The sequence below is a fragment of the Pelobates fuscus genome, chromosome 12, assembly GCF_036172605.1.
Source record: "Pelobates fuscus isolate aPelFus1 chromosome 12, aPelFus1.pri, whole genome shotgun sequence".
Taxonomy (NCBI): Eukaryota; Metazoa; Chordata; class Amphibia; order Anura; family Pelobatidae; genus Pelobates; species Pelobates fuscus.
Genome location: NC_086328.1, coordinates 151,918 through 172,320, shown reverse-complemented (window position 1 = coordinate 172,320; position 20,403 = coordinate 151,918). Strand labels below are relative to the sequence as shown.

The 20,403-nt window shown below is 44.2% G+C and overlaps 1 protein-coding gene across 5 annotated transcripts in view; it reads left to right on the top strand.

Annotated features, from left to right (window-relative positions):
- LOC134579518 (anoctamin-10-like) overlaps nucleotides 1-20,403 on the top strand; it is a 112,653-nt gene that overhangs the window by 18,417 nt on the left and 73,833 nt on the right. For 4 of the 5 annotated variants that reach the window (XM_063438833.1, XM_063438832.1, XM_063438831.1 and 1 more), the window contains exons 7-9: nucleotides 784-839; nucleotides 7,557-7,631; nucleotides 19,529-19,690. In XM_063438833.1, the coding sequence (XP_063294903.1) occupies nucleotides 784-839; nucleotides 7,557-7,631; nucleotides 19,529-19,690 (293 nt within the window). The remainder of the gene's footprint in view (nucleotides 1-783; nucleotides 840-7,556; nucleotides 7,632-19,528; nucleotides 19,691-20,403) is intronic. The other variant, XM_063438834.1, reaches the window with a different exon arrangement.

Below are 20,403 nucleotides of genomic sequence, written 5' to 3'. Positions count from 1 at the left end.
CAAGGCATATTCTTGTTTTTACCCACCCTTTTACAATCACAGGGCCCACCAGGTACTTGGAGGAATGTTGTTAAGGGGCCCAAGATTTCCAAGATTTTATCTTGGCAGTTCCTCAAGTAAAATTCCAGCTCTTTCTTTTCGTTTTCAGCCAGTTTTACCCAAAAGATTGTGCAATCTTTGGGTCTACAGTGAGCATCTGGCATACAGTGTCAGGAACTGTGGGGAAAGGTTAGTTGAGTAACCCCAAGGAGCAACAAAAATGTAGGCCAGAGAAAAGAACTCACAGAAAGCTGAGTGCACTGCAACAGGCAGAAGGAGTCACCCAGAAACAAAAGCAGCCCCCCAAGTAAGATTTGCGTGCCTCTGGAGCACCGCAAAAGCTGGGAGGCGGAGAGAATAAGGAAATAATTGCAATAAACCTGGCTACTGCCAGCACAGGCAGGAACCTCAAAAAGATGGCTGCCACCAGCGCTACCTCTGATGGGGTGCACCTTCCCTGACATTTTATAGCCTGTACTGTGAGCTGATTCACGGATATGTTTTCATGCTAGGTGACATTGTTCTATCTTTATTCATGTTTTCTCAATCTTGGTTTTCCTTGGTGCTGAGGAAATAAAGGAAGCATAATATGTGTCTTTAATAAAATATTTTTTTCTAATTTTCGGACACTAGGTTTGTTGATGAGAGATGTAATGAAAGCAGTAAGCAGAGTATCCCTCTCAAACTGTAATAATGTATCAAGGCTTTTTAATTTTATTAATAATAATATCTTTAATTTAACAGAGAATCACAAACACGAGTCTACATTTCAGAATTACCTGACCGTCAAAGTACTTCTGGTAAGAATATATATAATAATATAATATATCATGAAGTATGTGATGTATATTGCATACAGATAGTGCATACTGACTACTGTATGATCTACTCGGTATGTATCACGCTGTGTGTTAGTGAGGATACAGTGTGTTATGTATCACGCTCTGTGTGTTAGTGAGGATACAGTATGATATGTATCACGCTCTGCGTGTTAGTGAGGATACAGTGTAATATGTATCACGCTCTGCCTGTTAGTGAGGATACTGTCTGATATGTATCACGCTCTGCCTGTTAGTGAGGATACAGTGTGATATGTATCACGCTCTGCGTGTTAGTGAGGATACAGTGTGTTATGTATCACGCTCTGCGTGTTAGTGAGGATACAGTGTGATATGTATCACGCTCTGTGTGTTAGTGAGGATACTGTCTGATATGTATCACGCTCTGCGTGTTGGTGAGGATACAGTGTGATATGTATCACGCTCTGCGTGTTAGTGAGGATACAGTATGATATGTATCACGCTCTGCGTGTTAGTGAGGATACAGTATGATATGTATCACGCTCTGCGTGTTGGTGAGGATACAGTGTGTTATGTATCACGCTCTGTGTGTTAGTGAGGATACAGTATGATATGTATCACGCTCTGCGTGTTAGTGAGGATACAGTATGATATGTATCACGCTCTGCGTGTTAGTGAGGATACAGTGTAATATGTATCACGCTCTGCGTGTTAGTGAGGATACAGTGTGATATGTATCACGCTCTGCGTGTTAGTGAGGATACAGTATGATATGTATCACGCTCTGCGTGTTAGTGAGGATATAGTGTGTTATGTATCACGCTCTGCGTGTTAGTGAGGATATAGTGTGTTATGTATCACGCTCTGCGTGTTAGTGAGGATATAGTGTGTTATGTATCACGCTCTGCCTGTTAGTGAGGATATAGTATGTTATGTATCACGCTCTGCGTGTTAGTGAGGATATAGTGTGTTATGTATCACGCTCTGCCTGTTAGTGAGGATATAGTATGTTATGTATCACGCTCTGCCTGTTAGTGAGTATATAGTGTGTTATGTATCACGCTCTGCGTGTTAGTGAGGATATAGTGTGTTATGTATCACGCTCTGCCTGTTAGTGAGGATATAGTATGTTATGTATCACGCTCTGCGTGTTAGTGAGGATATAGTGTGTTATGTATCACGCTCTGCCTGTTAGTGAGGATATAGTATGTTATGTATCACGCTGTGTGTTAGTGAGGATACAGTGTGATATGTATCACGCTCTGTGTGTTAGTGAGGATACTGTCTGATATGTATCACGCTCTGCGTGTTGGTGAGGATACAGTGTGATATGTATCACGCTCTGCGTGTTAGTGAGGATACAGTATGATATGTATCACGCTCTGCGTGTTAGTGAGGATACAGTATGATATGTATCACGCTCTGCGTGTTGGTGAGGATACAGTGTGTTATGTATCACGCTCTGTGTGTTAGTGAGGATACAGTATGATATGTATCACGCTCTGCGTGTTAGTGAGGATACAGTATGATATGTATCACGCTCTGCGTGTTAGTGAGGATACAGTGTAATATGTATCACGCTCTGCGTGTTAGTGAGGATACAGTGTGATATGTATCACGCTCTGCGTGTTAGTGAGGATACAGTATGATCTGTATCACGCTCTGCGTGTTAGTGAGGATATAGTGTGTTATGTATCACGCTCTGCGTGTTAGTGAGGATATAGTGTGTTATGTATCACGCTCTGCGTGTTAGTGAGGATATAGTGTGTTATGTATCACGCTCTGCCTGTTAGTGAGGATATAGTATGTTATGTATCACGCTCTGCGTGTTAGTGAGGATATAGTGTGTTATGTATCACGCTCTGCCTGTTAGTGAGGATATAGTATGTTATGTATCACGCTCTGCGTGTTAGTGAGGATATAGTGTGTTATGTATCACGCTCTGCGTGTTAGTGAGGATACAGTGTGTTATGTATCACGCTCTGCGTGTTAGTGAGGATACAGTATGTTATGTATCACGCTCTGCGTGTTAGTGAGGATATAGTGTGTTATGTATCACGCTCTGCGTGTTAGTGAGGATACAGTATGTTACGTATCACGCTCTGCGTGTTAGTGAGGATATAGTGTGTTATGTATCACGCTCTGCGTGTTAGTGAGGATATAGTATGTTATGTATCACGCTCTGCGTGTTAGTGAGGATATAGTGTGTTATGTATCATGCTCTGCGTGTTAGGGAAAGTAGCGGAGCTCCCTGTACCCCAGCTGGGTACCTCCTCCAAAGGAACTGCTTCCTATCTGGAACAGGAAAACCGATAGGGGAACTAACTCCTTACAAGCACTTTTCCCGCTACATCTTCCACGAGCTGCGACAAACCCAGGGATTTACCCTTTCTTCCCCCCAGTAACTGGGCAACACCTAGTTCTGGAGGTACAACTCTGACAATCCTTTATTGGTACACACCTCTTTTATGCACATACCCCCACAAGGGGTCTACACTCTTTCAATTCAATTCCTTTGTCTCAGGCAGGAAAGGGGAATGGGTTACAGAAAACCATCTCCCGCTCTGGGAGATACCAACAGGACACACTCACATACATTAAAACATATTACACCGGGGATGGGGGGAGGGGAGAATTAGGGGCTCGGCTTCCCGGAAAGGTAAGGGGTCATGTAGCACATACATGTAACACATATATCACTGGATAGCCCCAGGTCCCAACTAGGATCCCTGCGGGGCTATTAGATGTACATAGACCGGGAAACCCTCACTCACAGGGCTCGAGGCTCTGTACATCCCCAAAATTAGTTCCATGGGGTTGCTTGGCTTAGGCTGGTCAATTCAAACTTCGCACCTAAACCAAGCAACAACCAATCCAGTGAAAGGTGCAAAACCAGTTTGCGCCAATTAGTGCTCAGGAAGGAAAGGGGCTTCGCCGCCCAATTAGGACAAATGGCGCGAAACCCATTTGAATGGGTGCTTATTCTCTGATTGGTTGCCTGCGCCCCACAGCAACCAATCAGCGCTTCATCGTGCCGACCTATCAGGAGAATGGAGCGAACCCAGTTTGAATGGGAGCTCCTTCTCCTATTGGTCGATACTGACTTCCAGGCGGCCTGCGGGACCTCTGTGGCTGTGAAGCCGACTCACAGCTCCAGGGATTCCACTGGCGCTCTCGCCTCTCTCCGATGGCTACCTCCACTTAAGTAGCCCCGGGGAGAGCGCTCTCTGGACAGCTACAAGCTTGGCCTCGTAATTCCCGGGTAGGGGCAACCGTGATTATGGCTCCTTTAGGAGCCGGTGGGCGATCCAAATCGCCAGTAACCCAAAAGTGTCCCTGCCAACCTCAGGGGCCTGTCCATGGAGTCCCAGTGCGAAGACCCTGCAAGGGAAGCGTCTCCTTTCGGGATACGAAAGCCCCCTGTGGGTAGCGTTCGCCTATACGAAATGGCGGCCACCCAAGGTAGCACTAATTACTTCCCTTGCAGTTTCACACTTATGTTGCAGGTGCAAAAGTTCTGATTGATTTGGTGTCAACATTTGTTTTTATTTTATATTTTTTATTCTTTATTTTTGGTCGTGCATGAGAATTCAACGGCAAATGCAGGGAGATGTAAAACATACAATGATACATATAGAATAATATCGGGAACAGTTAGAGATAATATCTTGCATCTTTACGAGAGAATAGCACAACATTTTATGTTTAGGGTAGTGTGGATAGACTGCGCTTGTTCAATTGCATGAGGAGGAAAAGTAGTCAGCGGCGAAACAAAGCTTTTTTAAGATATCTGTCTATACTAACTGACTATGTGAAAGGTGTGAACAAGAATAAACAATTAAGGACCTGCTGGGCTGATTAGGGAGGAGGTTAAACATATCTCTTGTCTGACTAGACAGAGAATAAGCGGTTGCATTACGTGCAAGACTTAAACTAGATTCTTGGTTGCTTGGAAACAAAAATAAATGAAAGCATCAAACAGATGAAAATACACTTTAAAGGGAAACTCCAGTGCCAGAAAAACTATCCGTTTTTCTGGCACTGGAGGTACCCTCTCCCTCCCACCCACCAATCCCCGGTTACTGAAGGGGTGAAAACCCCTTCAGTCACTTACCTGGGACAGCGGCGATGTCCCTCGCCGCTGTCTCCGCCTCCGCGACGCTCCTCCCAGTGATTGCGTTGGCCGGTGGGCGAGACTGACCCCCCCCCCCCCCCGGCCGAGGAGACCTAATGCGCATGCACAGAAATGCCGCGCATGCGCATTACGTCTCCTCATAGGAAAGCATTGAAAAATAATTTCAATGCTTTCCTATGGGGTTTTGAGCGACGCTGGAGGTCCTCACACAGCGTGAGGACATCCAGCGACGCTCTAGCACAGGTTTCCTGTGCTAGAACCCAGGAAGTGACCTCTAGTGGCTGTCTAGTAGACAGCCACTAGAGGTGGAGTTAACCCTGCAAGGTAATTATTGCAGTTTATGAAAAACTGCAATAATTACACTTGCAGGGTTAAGGGTAGTGGGAGTTGGCACCCAGACCACTCCAATGAGCAGAAGTGATCTGGGTGCTTGGAGTGTCCCTTTAAGCTTTTCCACCCCGGGTGATCCCCTTATCAGCAAGATGATAATCAATGGCTGTATACCATGAGACCTGCCTAAATGTGATGATAATAAGGAGGGACAAAAGCCTGGAAACTGCTGTAATAGTTGTAGTCCAGTTGAGTGACAGAGCGATAGTCCCTATGTGGTTAACTTGTTTTTCAGTCGAGTGCCTGCCTCGGGCGGGAGATAAATCCCAATAGCCGTGCTGTTCTTCAGGTGCAACATCACAGCTGCCGGTAGTCCATGTATGTCGGCCCCCACGCGGAGATCTGGGAGGTACGGCAGGTAAGGCTAAGACGCTGTAGCTTTGACTCATTCTGTGAGTTGTATACCTGGGCATGCTTGGTTGGCAGTTTGCAGGTACCAACCTCCGCTGGTAGCTTGTAATGCTGCTTGCGTTAGCTTGGTGTGGCTCCGGCTTCTCTGCCACAGCTTGGCTTGTCCCAGGACTGATAGTGTGGTCTTAGCAGGTACTCGCCAGTTCTTGATCAGCCTACGCCGACAGTCCGCCAGTGTGAGGTCAAGTGAGGTGGGTGCGTCTGTCTTCTCTTTTACATGGGTGGCTCGACATGCGGTCTCCGCCATTTTGGATGCGGCCTCTGAGCTCTGGGTCAACCCTGGGCCACAGGGATCACCGGGATCAGTCCCACCGGTCCAGAGGGGGAGAGGGGAACAGGGCCAGATCCACCTAGCCTTGTGCTTCTGTCATGCCGCTGGTGGGCAGCTCGCTCGCTCACCGCTCACCGCCCAAGCGGTACCCATCGTGGATGATGGAGAGCGCCCTTCCAAGGGACTAGAACTTTACAGCAAGCCTCTCGTCAGAACCAGGGTGGCTTCTTGCACTGGGTCACAGCTGCCAGTCGTCAGGTAGGTATTAAGTCGGTTATTTAGAGCTAAACCTGGAAGAGATTGCAGGAGCTGCTCTATTGTGCGACCGTTCAGCGTGGCGGTCCAGCCCCGCCTCGCCCCCCGGTGTGAACATTCTAATGGGGTACTGGGGTGGTCCGAGTTCGGGAGACAAACTAGTTCCATTCGCATGAGCGCTCCCGAACAGTCCACATGGTTATATAACACGAAATACATGGGGAACCGTACATTACACAGGGGAAAAACACACAAATTAGCAGTGGACATGGTACTCAGTGACAGTGGTCCGTCACAGTGAGGATACAGTGTGATATGTTTCACGCTCTGCGTGTTAGTGAGGATACAGTGTGGTATGTATCACGCTCTGCGTGTTAGTAATGTGATATGTATTATGCTCAATAACAAGAAACATTAAAGGGACACTATGGTCCCATAAAAACAACGTTCGCTTAATTAAGCAGTTTTGGTGTATAGATCATTCCCCTCTAGTCTCACTGCTCAATGCCATTTCAGAGTTAAATCCCTTTGTTTATGAACCCTAGTCACACCTCCCTGCATGTGACTTACACAGCCTTCCTAAACACTTCCTGTAAAGTCAAATCTAATGTTTACACTTGTTTTATTGCATAGTGCGTTTAATTAAGGATTTATTGTCTCCTACTATGTTAATAGTCTTGTAGATCCTTCAAGAGCCTCCTGGGTGTGATTAAAGTCACATTTACATAAAAACATCTACAGCAAGTTAACATCTGGACTGTAAGTTTGTTTGAGCAGGGCCCTCTTCTACCTATTGTTCCTGTGTCACTGTGTAATTGTCTCATTTATTGTAAATCCCCCCCCCCCCTCCATAATATTGTAAAGCGCTGCAGAGTTAGTTGGCGCTATATAAATACTACTACTACTACTACTAATTATTATTATTATTATTATTATTATTATTATTATTATTATTATTATTATAATAATATCCAAGTGAAACCATTTTTCCGTCACAGCCAGGGGAGGTGTGTCTAGGGCTGCAAAAACATAAACAAAGTGATTTAACTCCTAAATGGCAGATAATTGAGCAGTGAGACTCCAGGGGCATGATCTATACACCAAAACTACTTCATTAATATACCGTTGATTTGATGCCTGTAGTGTCCCTTTAAATTACCTGGAGTGAGCATGATAGTTTGTAATTAGTGTGTGATAAGTATCATGTGACACTGTATATTTTCACATTTTGAGAATTTAGCTTTTTTTTCTGCAGTTTCGTTTTCTAAACTGTTTTGGCCTCTTATTCTACATTACCTTCTACTTGCAAGATGTTCATTTACTGAAAAAGGTATGTTTCCATTTTAATATATGCACACATTGGCCTGAAAAGGTTTATTAATGTATGTAAAAGGACACCCTGAGCACGTTTAGCAAGTTTAGCTTGACGAAGCATTGTATAGATCATGCCCAAGCACTTTGCATGAAATGGTAATAAACCAAGCCAGGCCAGCAGAGATTGGATAAGGGTGTTTGGCTGCTGCTGACTAATGCTTCTGTGTGTGGCGGGAGGGTGATGTATACGGCTGTTCGCCTCCCTCTGACACCAACGTGCCCTGCTGGATGCGGTGCCGGGGGGGAAGTACAAGCTGTCAACCTGACTGGAGCTAATTGGACAACAGCCTGGAATTGGTGGGAGTGGGTTGTTTTTTCGACCATTGGTCAGGGGGCGGGAGGGCAACTCAGGTCTCCTGGTTTGTTCGTCCCTCCCCCAGATTGATTAATTGGCTGGGGTGGCGGATGGATCTGAATGGGCTAACGAGTAGGGCTTTGAAGGTATACGAGTATAACACTGTTGTAAAAAGGTTTTTTGCATTTGATTCTTATAATTTATGTTATTTACAAGGGAGGGCTCCTAATGTTGGGATTTCATGTATGTGACTCCGGATATGTGTACAGCCTTGACTTCGAAACCGCCATTTATAACGAAAGAGGGACCAAAATTTGTATTTAAATGCCGTCATGCTACATACTAATGTCATACAAAGAACAAGGGGCAGACTGACGCTCATAGAAAACGCAGTGAACAGCTGGGAAGGGGATCTATGTCATATTTAAATGTGTATAATAGTTAAAATCGCCATTGTTTTTTCCCTTGATTCATATTGTACTATAGTCTGGCTGTTTTCGAGGGGCACCTTGGAGGGCGAAAAACTGCGCGATACCAAATAGCGTACCCATTCCACGGTAGGGATCTGGTAGCTTTGGCACTGAATAGAGAGGATGGTGACCGACTTCGGTGCCCTTTTATGGGGAGACTTAATCCGTGCCTAGGGGGGTGATTCCAGAAGTGAGCAGGCAAAATCATACATTTAGATGCATTGAGGCAAAAACAAACAATTATAATTAAAGTGACAAAATTAGGCACAAAAAATAAATCAAAAAAATCAATGATAATTACCAAAAGTTTTCACAAGCCTAACAGGGCAGAAACAGGACACACAAAGTAACCCCCCAACATTAATGTTCCCTTGATAAAGGCAACCAGGAGGTGCCGAAACGTTGGGGGGTTACTTTTTGTGTCCTGTTTCTGCCCTGTTAGGCTTGTGAAAACTTTTGGTAATTATCATTGATTTTTTTGATTTATTTTTTGTGCCTAATTTTGTCACTTTAATTATAATTGTTTGTTTTTGCCTGTGTCTGATATTGGCTCATTAAACCAGGTTAAGTGACTATTGTGGCTTTTTTGGTGTGCATTCTCTTTCTTGTTAGATTACTATTTATATGGGTATTTGAGGGAATACTAGTGAGGATTAGCACCCAGATGGTTATGCTTTTTGTTAATTAGTCTCTCCATACTTTGTTTATTGTATGAAACACAGAGGAAACCCACATATTGCAAAAGGAAATCCACGAATAGGCAGGGGTTCTGCCACATGGATATATGTCTGTGTTTTTACTTTTAATTGGCATTAACTATAGAGTGATGTGGTTCATTCCAGTTCACTTATACAGTTGCAAGAAAAAGTATGTGAAACCTTTGGAATGATATGGATTTCTGCACAAATTGGTCATAAAATGTGATCTGATCATCATCTAAGTCACAACAATAGACAATCACAGTCTGCTTAAACTAATAACACACAAAGAATGAAATGTTGCCATGTTTTTATTGAACACACCATGTAAACATTCACAGTGCAGGTGGAAAAATATGTGAACCCCTAGACTAATGACATCTCCAAGAGCTAATTGGAGTGAGATGTCAGCCAATTGGAGTCCAATCAATGAGATGAGATTGGAGGTGTTGGTTACAGCTGCCCTGCCCTATAAAAAACACACACCAGTTCTGGGTTTGCTTTTCACAAGAAGCATTGCCTGATGTGAATGATGCCTCGCACAAAAGAGGTCTCAGAAGACCTACGATTAAGAATTGTTGACTTGCATAAAGCTGGAAAGGGTTATAAAAGTATCTCCAAAAGCCTTGCTGTTCATCAGTCCACAGCAAGGCAAATTGTATATAAATGGAGAAAGTTCAGCACTGCTGCTACTCTCCCTAGGTGTGGCCGTCCTGTAAAGATGACTGCAAGAGCACAGCGCAGACTGCTCAATGAGGTGAAGAAGAATCCTAGAGTGTCAGCTAAAGACTTACAAATTCACTGGCAAATGCCAACATCCCTGTTAGCGAATCTACAATACGTAAAACACTAAACAAGAATGGATTTCATGGGAGGATACCACAGAGGAAGCCACTGCTGTCCAAACAAAACATTGCTGCACGTTTACAGTTTGCACAAGAGCACCTGTATGTTCCACAGCAGTACTGGCAAAATATTCTGTGGACAGATGAAACCAAAGTTGAGTTGTTTGGAAGAAACACACAACACTATGTGTGGTGAAAAAGAGGTACAGCACACCAACATCAAAACCTCATCCAAACTGTGAAGTGTGGTGGTGGTGGCATCATGGTTTGGGGCTGCTTTGCTGGTCAGGGCCTGGATGGATTGCTATCATCGAAGGAAAAATTAATTCCCAAGTTTATCAAGACATTTTGCAGGAGAACTTAAGGCCATCTGTCTACCAGCTGAAGCTCAACAGAAGATGGGTGTTGCAATAGGACAATGACCCAAAGCATAGAAGTAAATCAACAACAGAATGGCTTGAACAGAAGAAAATACGCCTTCTGAAGTGGACCATTGAGATGCTGTGGCATGACCTCATGAAAGCGATTCAGACCAGACATCCCAAGAATATTGCTGAACTGAAGCAGTTCTGTAAAGAGGAATGGTCAAGAATTACTCCTGACCATTGTGCACATCTGATCTGCAACTACAGGAAACGTTTGGTTGAAGTTATTGCTGCCAAAGGAGGTTCAACCAGTTATTAAATCCAAGGGTTCACATACTTTTTCCACCTGCACTGTGAATGTTTACATGGTGTGTTCAATAAAAACATGGCAACATTTCATTCTTTGTGTGTTATTAGTTTAAGCAGACTGTGATTGACTATTGTTGTGACTTAGATGATGAACAGATCACATTTTATGACCAATTTGTGCAGAAATCCATATCATTCCAAAGGGTTCACATACTTTTTCTTGCAACTGTATCTATTTTTTGGGTTCCTGCTCTGGATTTATCCGCTGAACCTGGGAATAAGGGTTTTGTTTCTTCCATTGTTACGGTTTACTTGGTACTAATGCAGCTCTACATGGCATAGTCTATTGTCCTTCTACTTTCTATTCTCTTGGTACTCCTCTTTTCTCTTCCTCCTTACCTTTCTCCCTTGTCAATTTCCATAAAGCTTTGGGACAGCTTGGAGGTGGTTGTGTTTGTACATATGTTTTGTAACAGAGCTTACCGTACCCCGGTTGGGTACCTCCGCCAACGGATGCTCCTAGTGCTCACCGAGAGCTCCAAGCATTCCACCAGACACCATAAGCACTGCAGAGCCCACAGACCGCCGCAGCTTGGTTGGGGTCTCGCCGTCTCCTACCCACCCTGAACCTACGACAAGGTTCCAGTGGGTGAACCTCTCTTCCTCCAGAGAGTCAAGCAAGAATAGCTCTTACAAGAGCTCATGGAATCCAAGGGAGTATAGTGATTATAGAAACCCCTTGTAGTGATATAGCAATTCCCCCCAATAAGAGACAAGACTCTAGATTGAGGGTGAAGTAAAATGGAAGGTTTAATGGAGCATACTGGTCTTTTATACAAGTTTCCCAACATGGTTGACGCCCAGGTGGACCTTTTTGGACACAGGACATAAAATGTACAAGCCATTAAAAACAACGTAACAATGAACGACACTCCCACATTCAGTACACAATCCCTTCCCTCTGCCTGAGATACAATTAAGGTAGATAATACATTCACTTAATTATCTCCAAACATAAAAAAAACAAATTTTTATGAAGTCCAATAAGTACCCCAAAATACAACATATCCCCTAATAGCCCTGACCTGGGTAAACAACATATCCAAAAATCACCCAGATCAGAGCAGGGGTTTAGGAAATTCCAGGAAGTCTCTTTTTGACCGACCGCAGGCATGGACCCATGCCCAAAACCGTTCCAGAGAATCTGGGCTTGCGGCGGGTCTAGTTCGGTAGTTTGAAAACTAACAAACTACTGAACGGAGTCAATAGTCTTACCCTGGAGCTTGTTCTCCTCATACAGCGGTATGGAACCAGCAGGTCCCCAGATAGCATTCGCATATGAGGAGGAGTTTCGCTGGAGGTTGCAGCACCACTTGACCCAACAGGATGGGCCTGTATCAGAGGAGAACATACTGAACTACAGAGATGTCACTAGAAAGGAGCTTTGGGACGAGGTCCTGGAGGGTGTACAGCGTCGGCGTGGTAAGAGCCTCCCCAGCGAGGAGCATTGGCTACAGGTAAGAGTGGCACTGTGAATGCCTCTCCTGGGAGAGCAGCCCCTGGATGAGTGGGTGACGGAGCTTGAGAGCCTGATATGGAAGGATATTTGGCCCGACGACGCGTACCAGGCGATATGGTGGTACACGATTCAGCATGTTCCCTGGATGACTGAGCACGAACGGCCTTGGCCTGTTATGGGAGGCCTTTGCCGATGCGGAGTTCGGGAGTGCTGAAGAGTCCCGATTTTGGGACGTACATGACTATAGGGAAGCTCTGCTGGATCTTCCTATAGCTGGCGACCTAGTGCCAGACCTGATCTATCTGGCCACCATGGAATGGGAGCTGGAGCAGGATAACCAACACCTGTTCAGCTCAATTCAGCCCCAATATACCCTGCAGGAGAGCTAGGTGGTGGACCCAGACCACCCTAAAGTAGGGGAGACCTGGCTGAGGTACCCCCTGCTTCACTATCAGCTCCAGAAGTAGGGGACCTCATCAACTGGTCCTGGGAAGACCCCAATCGGCAGGTAGAGATGGGACTGAGGTCTCTCCACAAGCCATACAGGGATGTTGGGCCCGCGGTCCAGATCCCAAACCACAGCCAGAGCTACCGAGAGTAGGGACAGTCGGTCCTACTCCCCAGCGGCAGCTTACCTTACAGGGAGAGGAGACAACCAGTCCCTCTCCCCAGCGGCAGTCAGAGATACCGGAAGAGAAGACAGCTGGTCCCTCTTTCCAATTACAGGGGACTTTATCGACTGTTCCTGGGGGGAACCCCAACTTGCAGGTGGAGATGGGACCGAGGTCTCTCCACCGGCCCTACAGGGATGCTGGGCAGCCGGCCCAGATCCCCAACTGCAGCTGGAAGTACCAGGAGGGAGGACAGTCAGTCCTACTCTTTAGCGGCAGCTTAACGTACAGGAAGAAGGGATAATCGGTCCTTCTCCCCAGCGGCAACCGGAGATACTGGGAGTGGAGACGACTGATTCCACTCCCCAGCAGCGGTGCCTGTTGGCCCAAGGCAGGACACCGGAAATAGATGGTGCAGATGGTACAGAGGTCTCTGCACCAGACCTACAGGGATGCTGGACTGACAGTCCAGATCCCCAACCACCCCCGCAGGAATACCAGGTTGAGGATGTAGTCAATTCCTCCTCTCAGTAGCAAATTCCCAAATGGGTCCTGGGGGTATTGGTACCTAAAATACCCCACTAAAGACAGGGGAGAGTTTCAGGGGTGCAAAGTGAGCTGCATGGAACCATACACTGGATCAGTATTGAATTGTGGCTGGCCAAACATTTAACCTTTAATCATGTGGACAATAAGAACACTCTTTGGAAAAATGATAGCTAATGAGGTGATCTATCTTGGAATGTCTTGTTTGTGGGGGGGTGTTAAGTTTTCGGAGGGGGTGTTATGGCTCCCCTCTCCTGACGCTCTGGCTGGCTTGGGCTCATTGGGACAATTATCAACCCCAGACCTGGTAGTATCGGGGAGGGATCATTCTTTTGTTCTGTTAATTATCCCCTGGAAGGTGAATACACACTTTGTAAATATGGTTCCTGTTTCCCAATAAAGTGTACTTGTTTCACCCTTCATCAAGTCTCGACTGATGTTTATGTAGGCTGATAAAATCACTCTAGGCGTCTGAGATGATCAAACTAGCAGAGATTAGCGGAAATGATCGGCTTGAATACTGGAGCTCCGGTACATCGCCCAGGGCTGCCATCAGAAATTTCGGGGCCCCTGACACAGTTCAAAGTGTGGGCCCCCTGGGCCCGCCCCCGAGGGCCCTTTCTGAGTCCACCCACAAGGATGGCCTGTGTGGTGTGTAAAATAAATACAGATTGCACATTTGTATAATGAATGTAGTTTTGTGTGTTTTAGATAAAGTGTGTGTATGTGTAGTGAATGCAGAGTGTTTGTGTTGTAGTTTTCGTGTGTGTATGGTGAAAGCAGTGTGTGTTTGTGTTGTGGTTTTAGTGTGTGTATGGTGAATGCAGTGCGTGTTTGTGTTGTAGTTTTAGTGTGTGTATGGTGTATTCAGTGTGTGTTTGTGTTGTGGTTTTAGTGTGTGTATGGTGAAAGCAGTGTGTGTTTGTGTTGTGGTTTTAGTGTGTTTATGGTGAATGCAGTGTGTGTTTGTGTTGTGGTTTTAGTGTGTGTATGGTGAATGCAGTGTGTGTTTGTGTTGTGGTTTTAGTGTGTGTATGGTGAATGCAGTGCGTGTTTGTGTTGTAGTTTTAGTGTGTGTATGGTGTATGCAGCGTGTGTTTGTGTTGTGGTTTTAGTGAATGTATGGTGAAAGCAGTGTGTGTGTGTGTTGTAGTTTTAGTGTGTGTATGGTGAATGCAGTGTGTGTTTGTGTTGTAGTTTTAGTGTGTGTATGGTAAAAGCAGTGTGTGTTTGTGTTGTGGTTTTAGTGTGTTTATGGTGAATGCAGTGTGTGTTTGTGTTGTAGTTTTAGTGTGTGTATGGTGAATGCAGTGTGTGTTTGTGTTGTGGTTTTAGTGTTTGTGTGGTGAATGCAGTGTGTGTTGTAGTTTTAGTGTGTATGGTGAATGCAGTGTGTTTTTGTGTTGTAGTTTTAGTGTGTATGGTGAATGCAGTGTGTGTTTGTGTTGTGGTTTTAGTGTGTGTATGGTGAATGCAGTGCGTGTTTGTGTTGTGGTTTTAGTGTGTGTATGGTGAATGCAGTGTGTGTTTGTGTTGAGGTTTTAGTGAATGTATGGTGAAAGCAGTGAGTGTTTTTGTTGTGGTTTTAGTGTGTGTATGGTGAATGCAGTGTGTGTTTGTGTTGAGGTTTTAGTGAATGTATGGTGAAAGCAGTGTGTGTTTTTGTTGTGGTTTTAGTGTTTGTATGGTGAATGCAGTGTGTGTTGTAGTTTTAGTGTGTATGGTGAATGCAGTGTGTTTTTTGTGTTGTAGTTTTAGTGTGTATGGTGAATGCAGTGTGTGTTTGTGTTGTGGTTTTAGTGTGTGTATGGTGAATGCAGTGCGTGTTTGTGTTGTGGTTTTAGTGTGTGTATGGTGAATGCAGTGTGTGTTTGTGTTGTGGTTTTAGTGTGTGTATGGTGAATGCAGTGTGTGTTTGTGTTGAGGTTTTAGTGAATGTATGGTGAAAGCAGTGTGTGTTTTTGTTGTGGTTTTAGTGTGTGTATGGTGAATGCAGTGTGTGTTTGTGTTGAGGTTTTAGTGAATGTATGGTGAAAGCAGTGTGTGTTTTTGTTGTGGTTTTAGTGTGTGTATGGTGAAAGCAGTGTGTGCTTGTGTTGTGGTTTTAGTGTGTTTATGGTGAATGCAGTGCGTGTTTGTGTTGTGGTTTTAGTGTGTGTATGGTGAATGCAGTGCGTGTTTGTGTTGTGGTTTTAGTGTGTTTATGGTGAATGCAGTGCGTGTTTGTGTTGTGGTTTTAGTGTGTGTATGGTGAATGCAGTGCGTGGTGTTTGTGTTGTGGTTTTAGTGTGTGTATGGTGAACGCAGTGCGTGTTTGTGTTGTGGTTTTAGTGTGTGTATGCAGTGTGTGTGTTGTGGTTTTAGTGTGTTTATGCAGTGTGTGTGTGTGTGTGTGTGTTGTGGTTTTAGTGTGTGTATGCAGTGTGTGTGTTGTGGTTTTAGTGTGTGTATGCAGTGTGTGTGTGTGTGTTGTGGTTTTAGTGTGTGTATGCAGTGTGTGTGTGTTGTGGTTTTAGTGTGTGTAAATGTGGGGGCTCTATGTAAAATAGGGGGCTGCATAGGGGGGTGGGGATGAGAGGGGAGCCTTTTTTGTAGTATTAAATTTTATTCCCCCCTCCCTGCTTCTTACCTGGCCAGGGAGGGGGGAGATTGCATCCCTGGTGGTCCGGTGGTCTGGTAGAGGGAGCCAGCCGCTGTAGAATGCAGACGGGCACCAGCCAGCACATCTTAACACTCCAGAAGCTCCTGCCTGTAAGTCTCGCGAGCTGTGCCTGTTTGCCGCGCGGAGCGTTGCCATGGCAACCCGTGACAACGGTCTGCCCGCCGCGGAGCTCGCGAGAGTTACAGGCAGGAGCAGCTGGAGAGTAAGGATGTGCTGGCTGGTCCCCGTCTGCATTCTACAGGTAGCCAGGGCCCGAGGTGAACATATAGATAGCGATAATCGCTATCTATATGTGCACAAATGAAATGTGGGGCCCGGGACTCCCAGAACAGTCCGGGCCCCCCAGGACCGCCGGGCCCATGACAACCGTTATGGTTGTCATGCCCTGATGGCGGCCCTGACATCGCCTATACATATTCCTTTTGCCAAATGTAAACTGTCTTAACTGGAATTAAAATAACTGTTCCCCCATACAGCTTTACTCTGCAAATTATACCCCAATGCTTTCCAAGTTAAAGAGAGAATTGGAGACGTGGAACAAATATATATCTCCTGGGTGGACAGAACACACCGTGTGAAGAAGAATTTTCTTTCCAGATTTTATATTTATTTTAGGCTCTTTCCGTTCTGTTATGAACCTCTGATTTTAAATCACTTCAATCAGCAATCAATGAGTTCATATGGCAAGGATGTTGGCATCAAGTTGCCCGATCTGTCTCTTCTGACCTAGATTGCAGGGGGGTCTGGCTTACTAGCCACACCTTCTACTACATTCCTGCCTAGTTAGCTCAGGTGTGACATTGTTCAGTTGTATGTAGGTAAATTACATCTGTTTGAAAGTGAAACCAGTTATTTTTTCATGCAGGCTCTGTCAATCATAGCCAGGGGAGGTGTGGCTAGGGCTGCATAAACATAAACAAAGTGATTTAACTCCTAAATGACAGTGAACTGAGCAGTGAAATTGCAGGGGAATGATCTATACACTAAAACTGCTTTATTTAGCTAAAGTAATTTAGGTGACTATACAGGGAGTGCAGAATTATTAGGCAAATGAGTATTTTGACCACATCATCCTCTTTATGCATGTTGTCTTACTCCAAGCTGTATAGGCTCGAAAGCCTACTACCAATTAAGCATATTAGGTGATGTGCATCTCTGTAATGAGAAGGGGTGTGGTCTAATGACATCAACACCCTATATCAGGTGTGCATAATTATTAGGCAACTTCCTTTCCTTTGGCAAAATGGGTCAAAAGAAGGACTTGACAGGCTCAGAAAAGTCAAAAATAGTGAGATATCTTGCAGAGAGATGCAGCACTCTTAAAATTGCAAAGCTTCTGAAGCGTGATCATCGAACAATCAAGCGTTTTATTCAAAATAGTCAACAGGGTCGCAAGAAACATGTGGAGAAACCAAGGCGCAAAATAACTGCCCATGAACTGAGAAAAGTCAAGCGTGCAGCTGCCAAGATGCCACTTGCCACCAGTTTGCCCATATTTCAGAGCTACAACATCACTGGAGTGCCCAAAAGCACAAGGTGTGCAATATTCAGAGACATGTCCAAGGTAAAAAAGGCTGAAAGACGACCACCACTGAACAAGACACACAAGCTGAAACGTCAAGACTGGGCCAAGAAATATCTCAAGACTGATTTTTCTAAGGTTTTATGGACTGATGAAATGAGAGTGAGTCTTGATGGGCCAGATGGATGGATTGGTAAAGGGCAGAGAGCTCCAGTCCGACTCAGATGCCAGCAAGGTGGAGGTGGAGTACTGGTTTGGGCTGGTATCATCAAAGATGAGCTTGTGGGGCCTTTTCGGGTTGAGGATGGAGTCAAGCTCAACTCCCAGTCCTACTGCCAGTTTCTGGAAGACACCTTCTTCAAGCAGTGGTACAGGAAGAAGTCTGCATCCTTCAAGAAAAACATGATTTTCATGCAGGACAATGCTCCATCACACGCGTCCAAGTACTCCACAGCATGGCTGGCAAGAAAGGGTATAAAAGAAATCTAATGACATGGCCTCCTTGTTCACCTGATCTGAACCCCATTGAGAACCTGTGGTCCATCATCAAACGTGAGATTTACAAGGAGGGAAAACAGTACACCTCTCTGAACAGTGTCTGGGAGGCTGTGGTTGCTGCTGCACGCAATGTTGATGGGGAACAGATCAAAACACTGACAGAATCCATGGATGGCAGGCTTTTGAGTGTCCTTGCAAAGAAAGGTGGCTATATTGGTCACTGATTGGTTTTTGTTATGTTTTTGAATGTCAGAAATGTATATTTGTGAATGTTGAGATGTTATATTGGTTTCACTGGTAAAAATAAATAATTGAAATGGGTATATATTTGTTTTTTGTTAAGTTGCCTAATAATTATGCACAGTAATAGTCACCTGCACACACAGATATCCCCCTAAAATATCTATAACTAAAAACAAACTAAAAACTACTTCCAAAAATATTCAGCTTTGATATTAATGAGTTTTTTGGGTTCATTGAGAACATGGTTGTTGTTCAATAATAAAATTAATCCTCAAAAATACAACTTGCCTAATAATTCTGCACTCCCTGTAGTGTTCCTTTAAGATATATGCCTGGCTCTTGTTCACAGCACAAGCATGTCCGGCCAATCGGATGGATAGTTTAGCTCTGGCCAAAGTAAGTGATGTATATTCAGCCTCTTGGAACTTGTTGGCAATGGAACAATGGTGCAGAAGGTAGATATTCCCCTCTTGGACGTAGTCAATAATCATGCCCCACTTACCCATGTAAGCAGAGGATTGGGTAGCATTCACAACTCTCTCAGGATTATTTGGTATAGGGTGAAGAATCTATAAGGGTTCTGTGTGTCAGAGTTTGCAGGGCATTTTTAAGGGATGTTAGTAGCTTACGGAGAAAAAAACATAATGCAGGATTCTGTGTAAATGTTAATTCCCCAGGAAAGAGAACTGTTCCTCACAAGCCCGTAGCCTGAAGAGGTTGTGAGAGGGCCAGATGTGTCTCTCTAGGTTGCCTAGCATCTCCATAGCAGTGCTGTAGTTGAGTAGGTATTCATGTCCCAAGTTCTGTGTTGGGAGAGGGATAGGATGACAGGTTGTTCCTAACTTTTAGGCAGTGGCACCAGAATCTGAGAGTGGCACCAACAAAATAGTGTGCAGAAGCTTGTCTTGGTACTTTCACAGGAGAAATCCAAGACAGGGACACAATGGTTTTAACCATTGCCTTATTTTCTAGACCTACCCATTTATTGTATGTGTGACCACCACCCATTTTGCAGGCTGGACATACAGCAAGGAAAAGTCATGTTTTCCAATGCATTGCCTTACCAACTCTCACAGGACACAATAAGTGTGTTGTTTTTTCCATAGCAACTCTACTAGGACATAAAATGTTCACTGAAATGTACTGAAATCTAATATAAAATATAATATAACCTAGCAATCAATGCGGTTTTGATTTGGAAAGTAACAGGGTGCTGTCAGGGTAATATTTAACCTAAACAACGTGTAACTTGTGTGTTTTGTTTCCACAGCGCTTGTCTTCATTATTGATTGTATCCCAAACAATTAATCAGGTCAATGAATTCCTGCTACCGTATCTTCAACAAAAACTAAAAGTAGGCTTCAAGTCACAGGTTGGCACTAACCCATTCATTGATGAAGTGGTTTCAGATGGAGATTTGCCCTCCTTTTCAGTAAGGGGAAATATTTATCATTTTGTCTCTGGGTCTGTCTTGTTGTGAATTGGAATAAAACCTTGTTTATAGTTTTTTTTTTTTCAATTTGATGGCTGGATAAACAATTATATTATCACTGACTTTGCTTTATGACAGCTTTTTATGGAGATCAATAGATTCAGACAAAGAGATTTCCATTACATCCTGAATCTGAATTATTTGAATTAATTTTTTTGAACGCCCTTTTAAAATGAAAGTGAATATTGGCACTATTAAGTGATAACGTTTCCAATCTATATGTATCTATAGTTGCTATAAATACGTCTCCTACTTTCTCACTTGCTTAGGACAAAGACTCCTCATCTTATAGGATTATCAGAAGAATATACGTTCCCTATCAGCAAAGTTTCTGCTCAAAGCCTTTGTGTCCACCCTGGACTTGGCCAAAGCTTTTACTTCAGCTGCATTTGGCTTAGTTTTCTTTATTACTGTATCCAACAGGTCTCTTTGTGTAAAATCAATAAAATACTGACATAAGAATTTAAAAGAAAGTAATGTGAAATTAATGCAAGGAACCAGAATTTACAACTTTTTGCAAACAGACATTTATTAAAAAACAATCAGGCTATACTACTGACCCAGCAACAATGTCAAAAAAGATAAAGTTAAACGCCTGTAGTAGAGCAGCAGGTCTTGTGATCAGAGGAAGGGCGCTGTTGGGGAAGTATCTA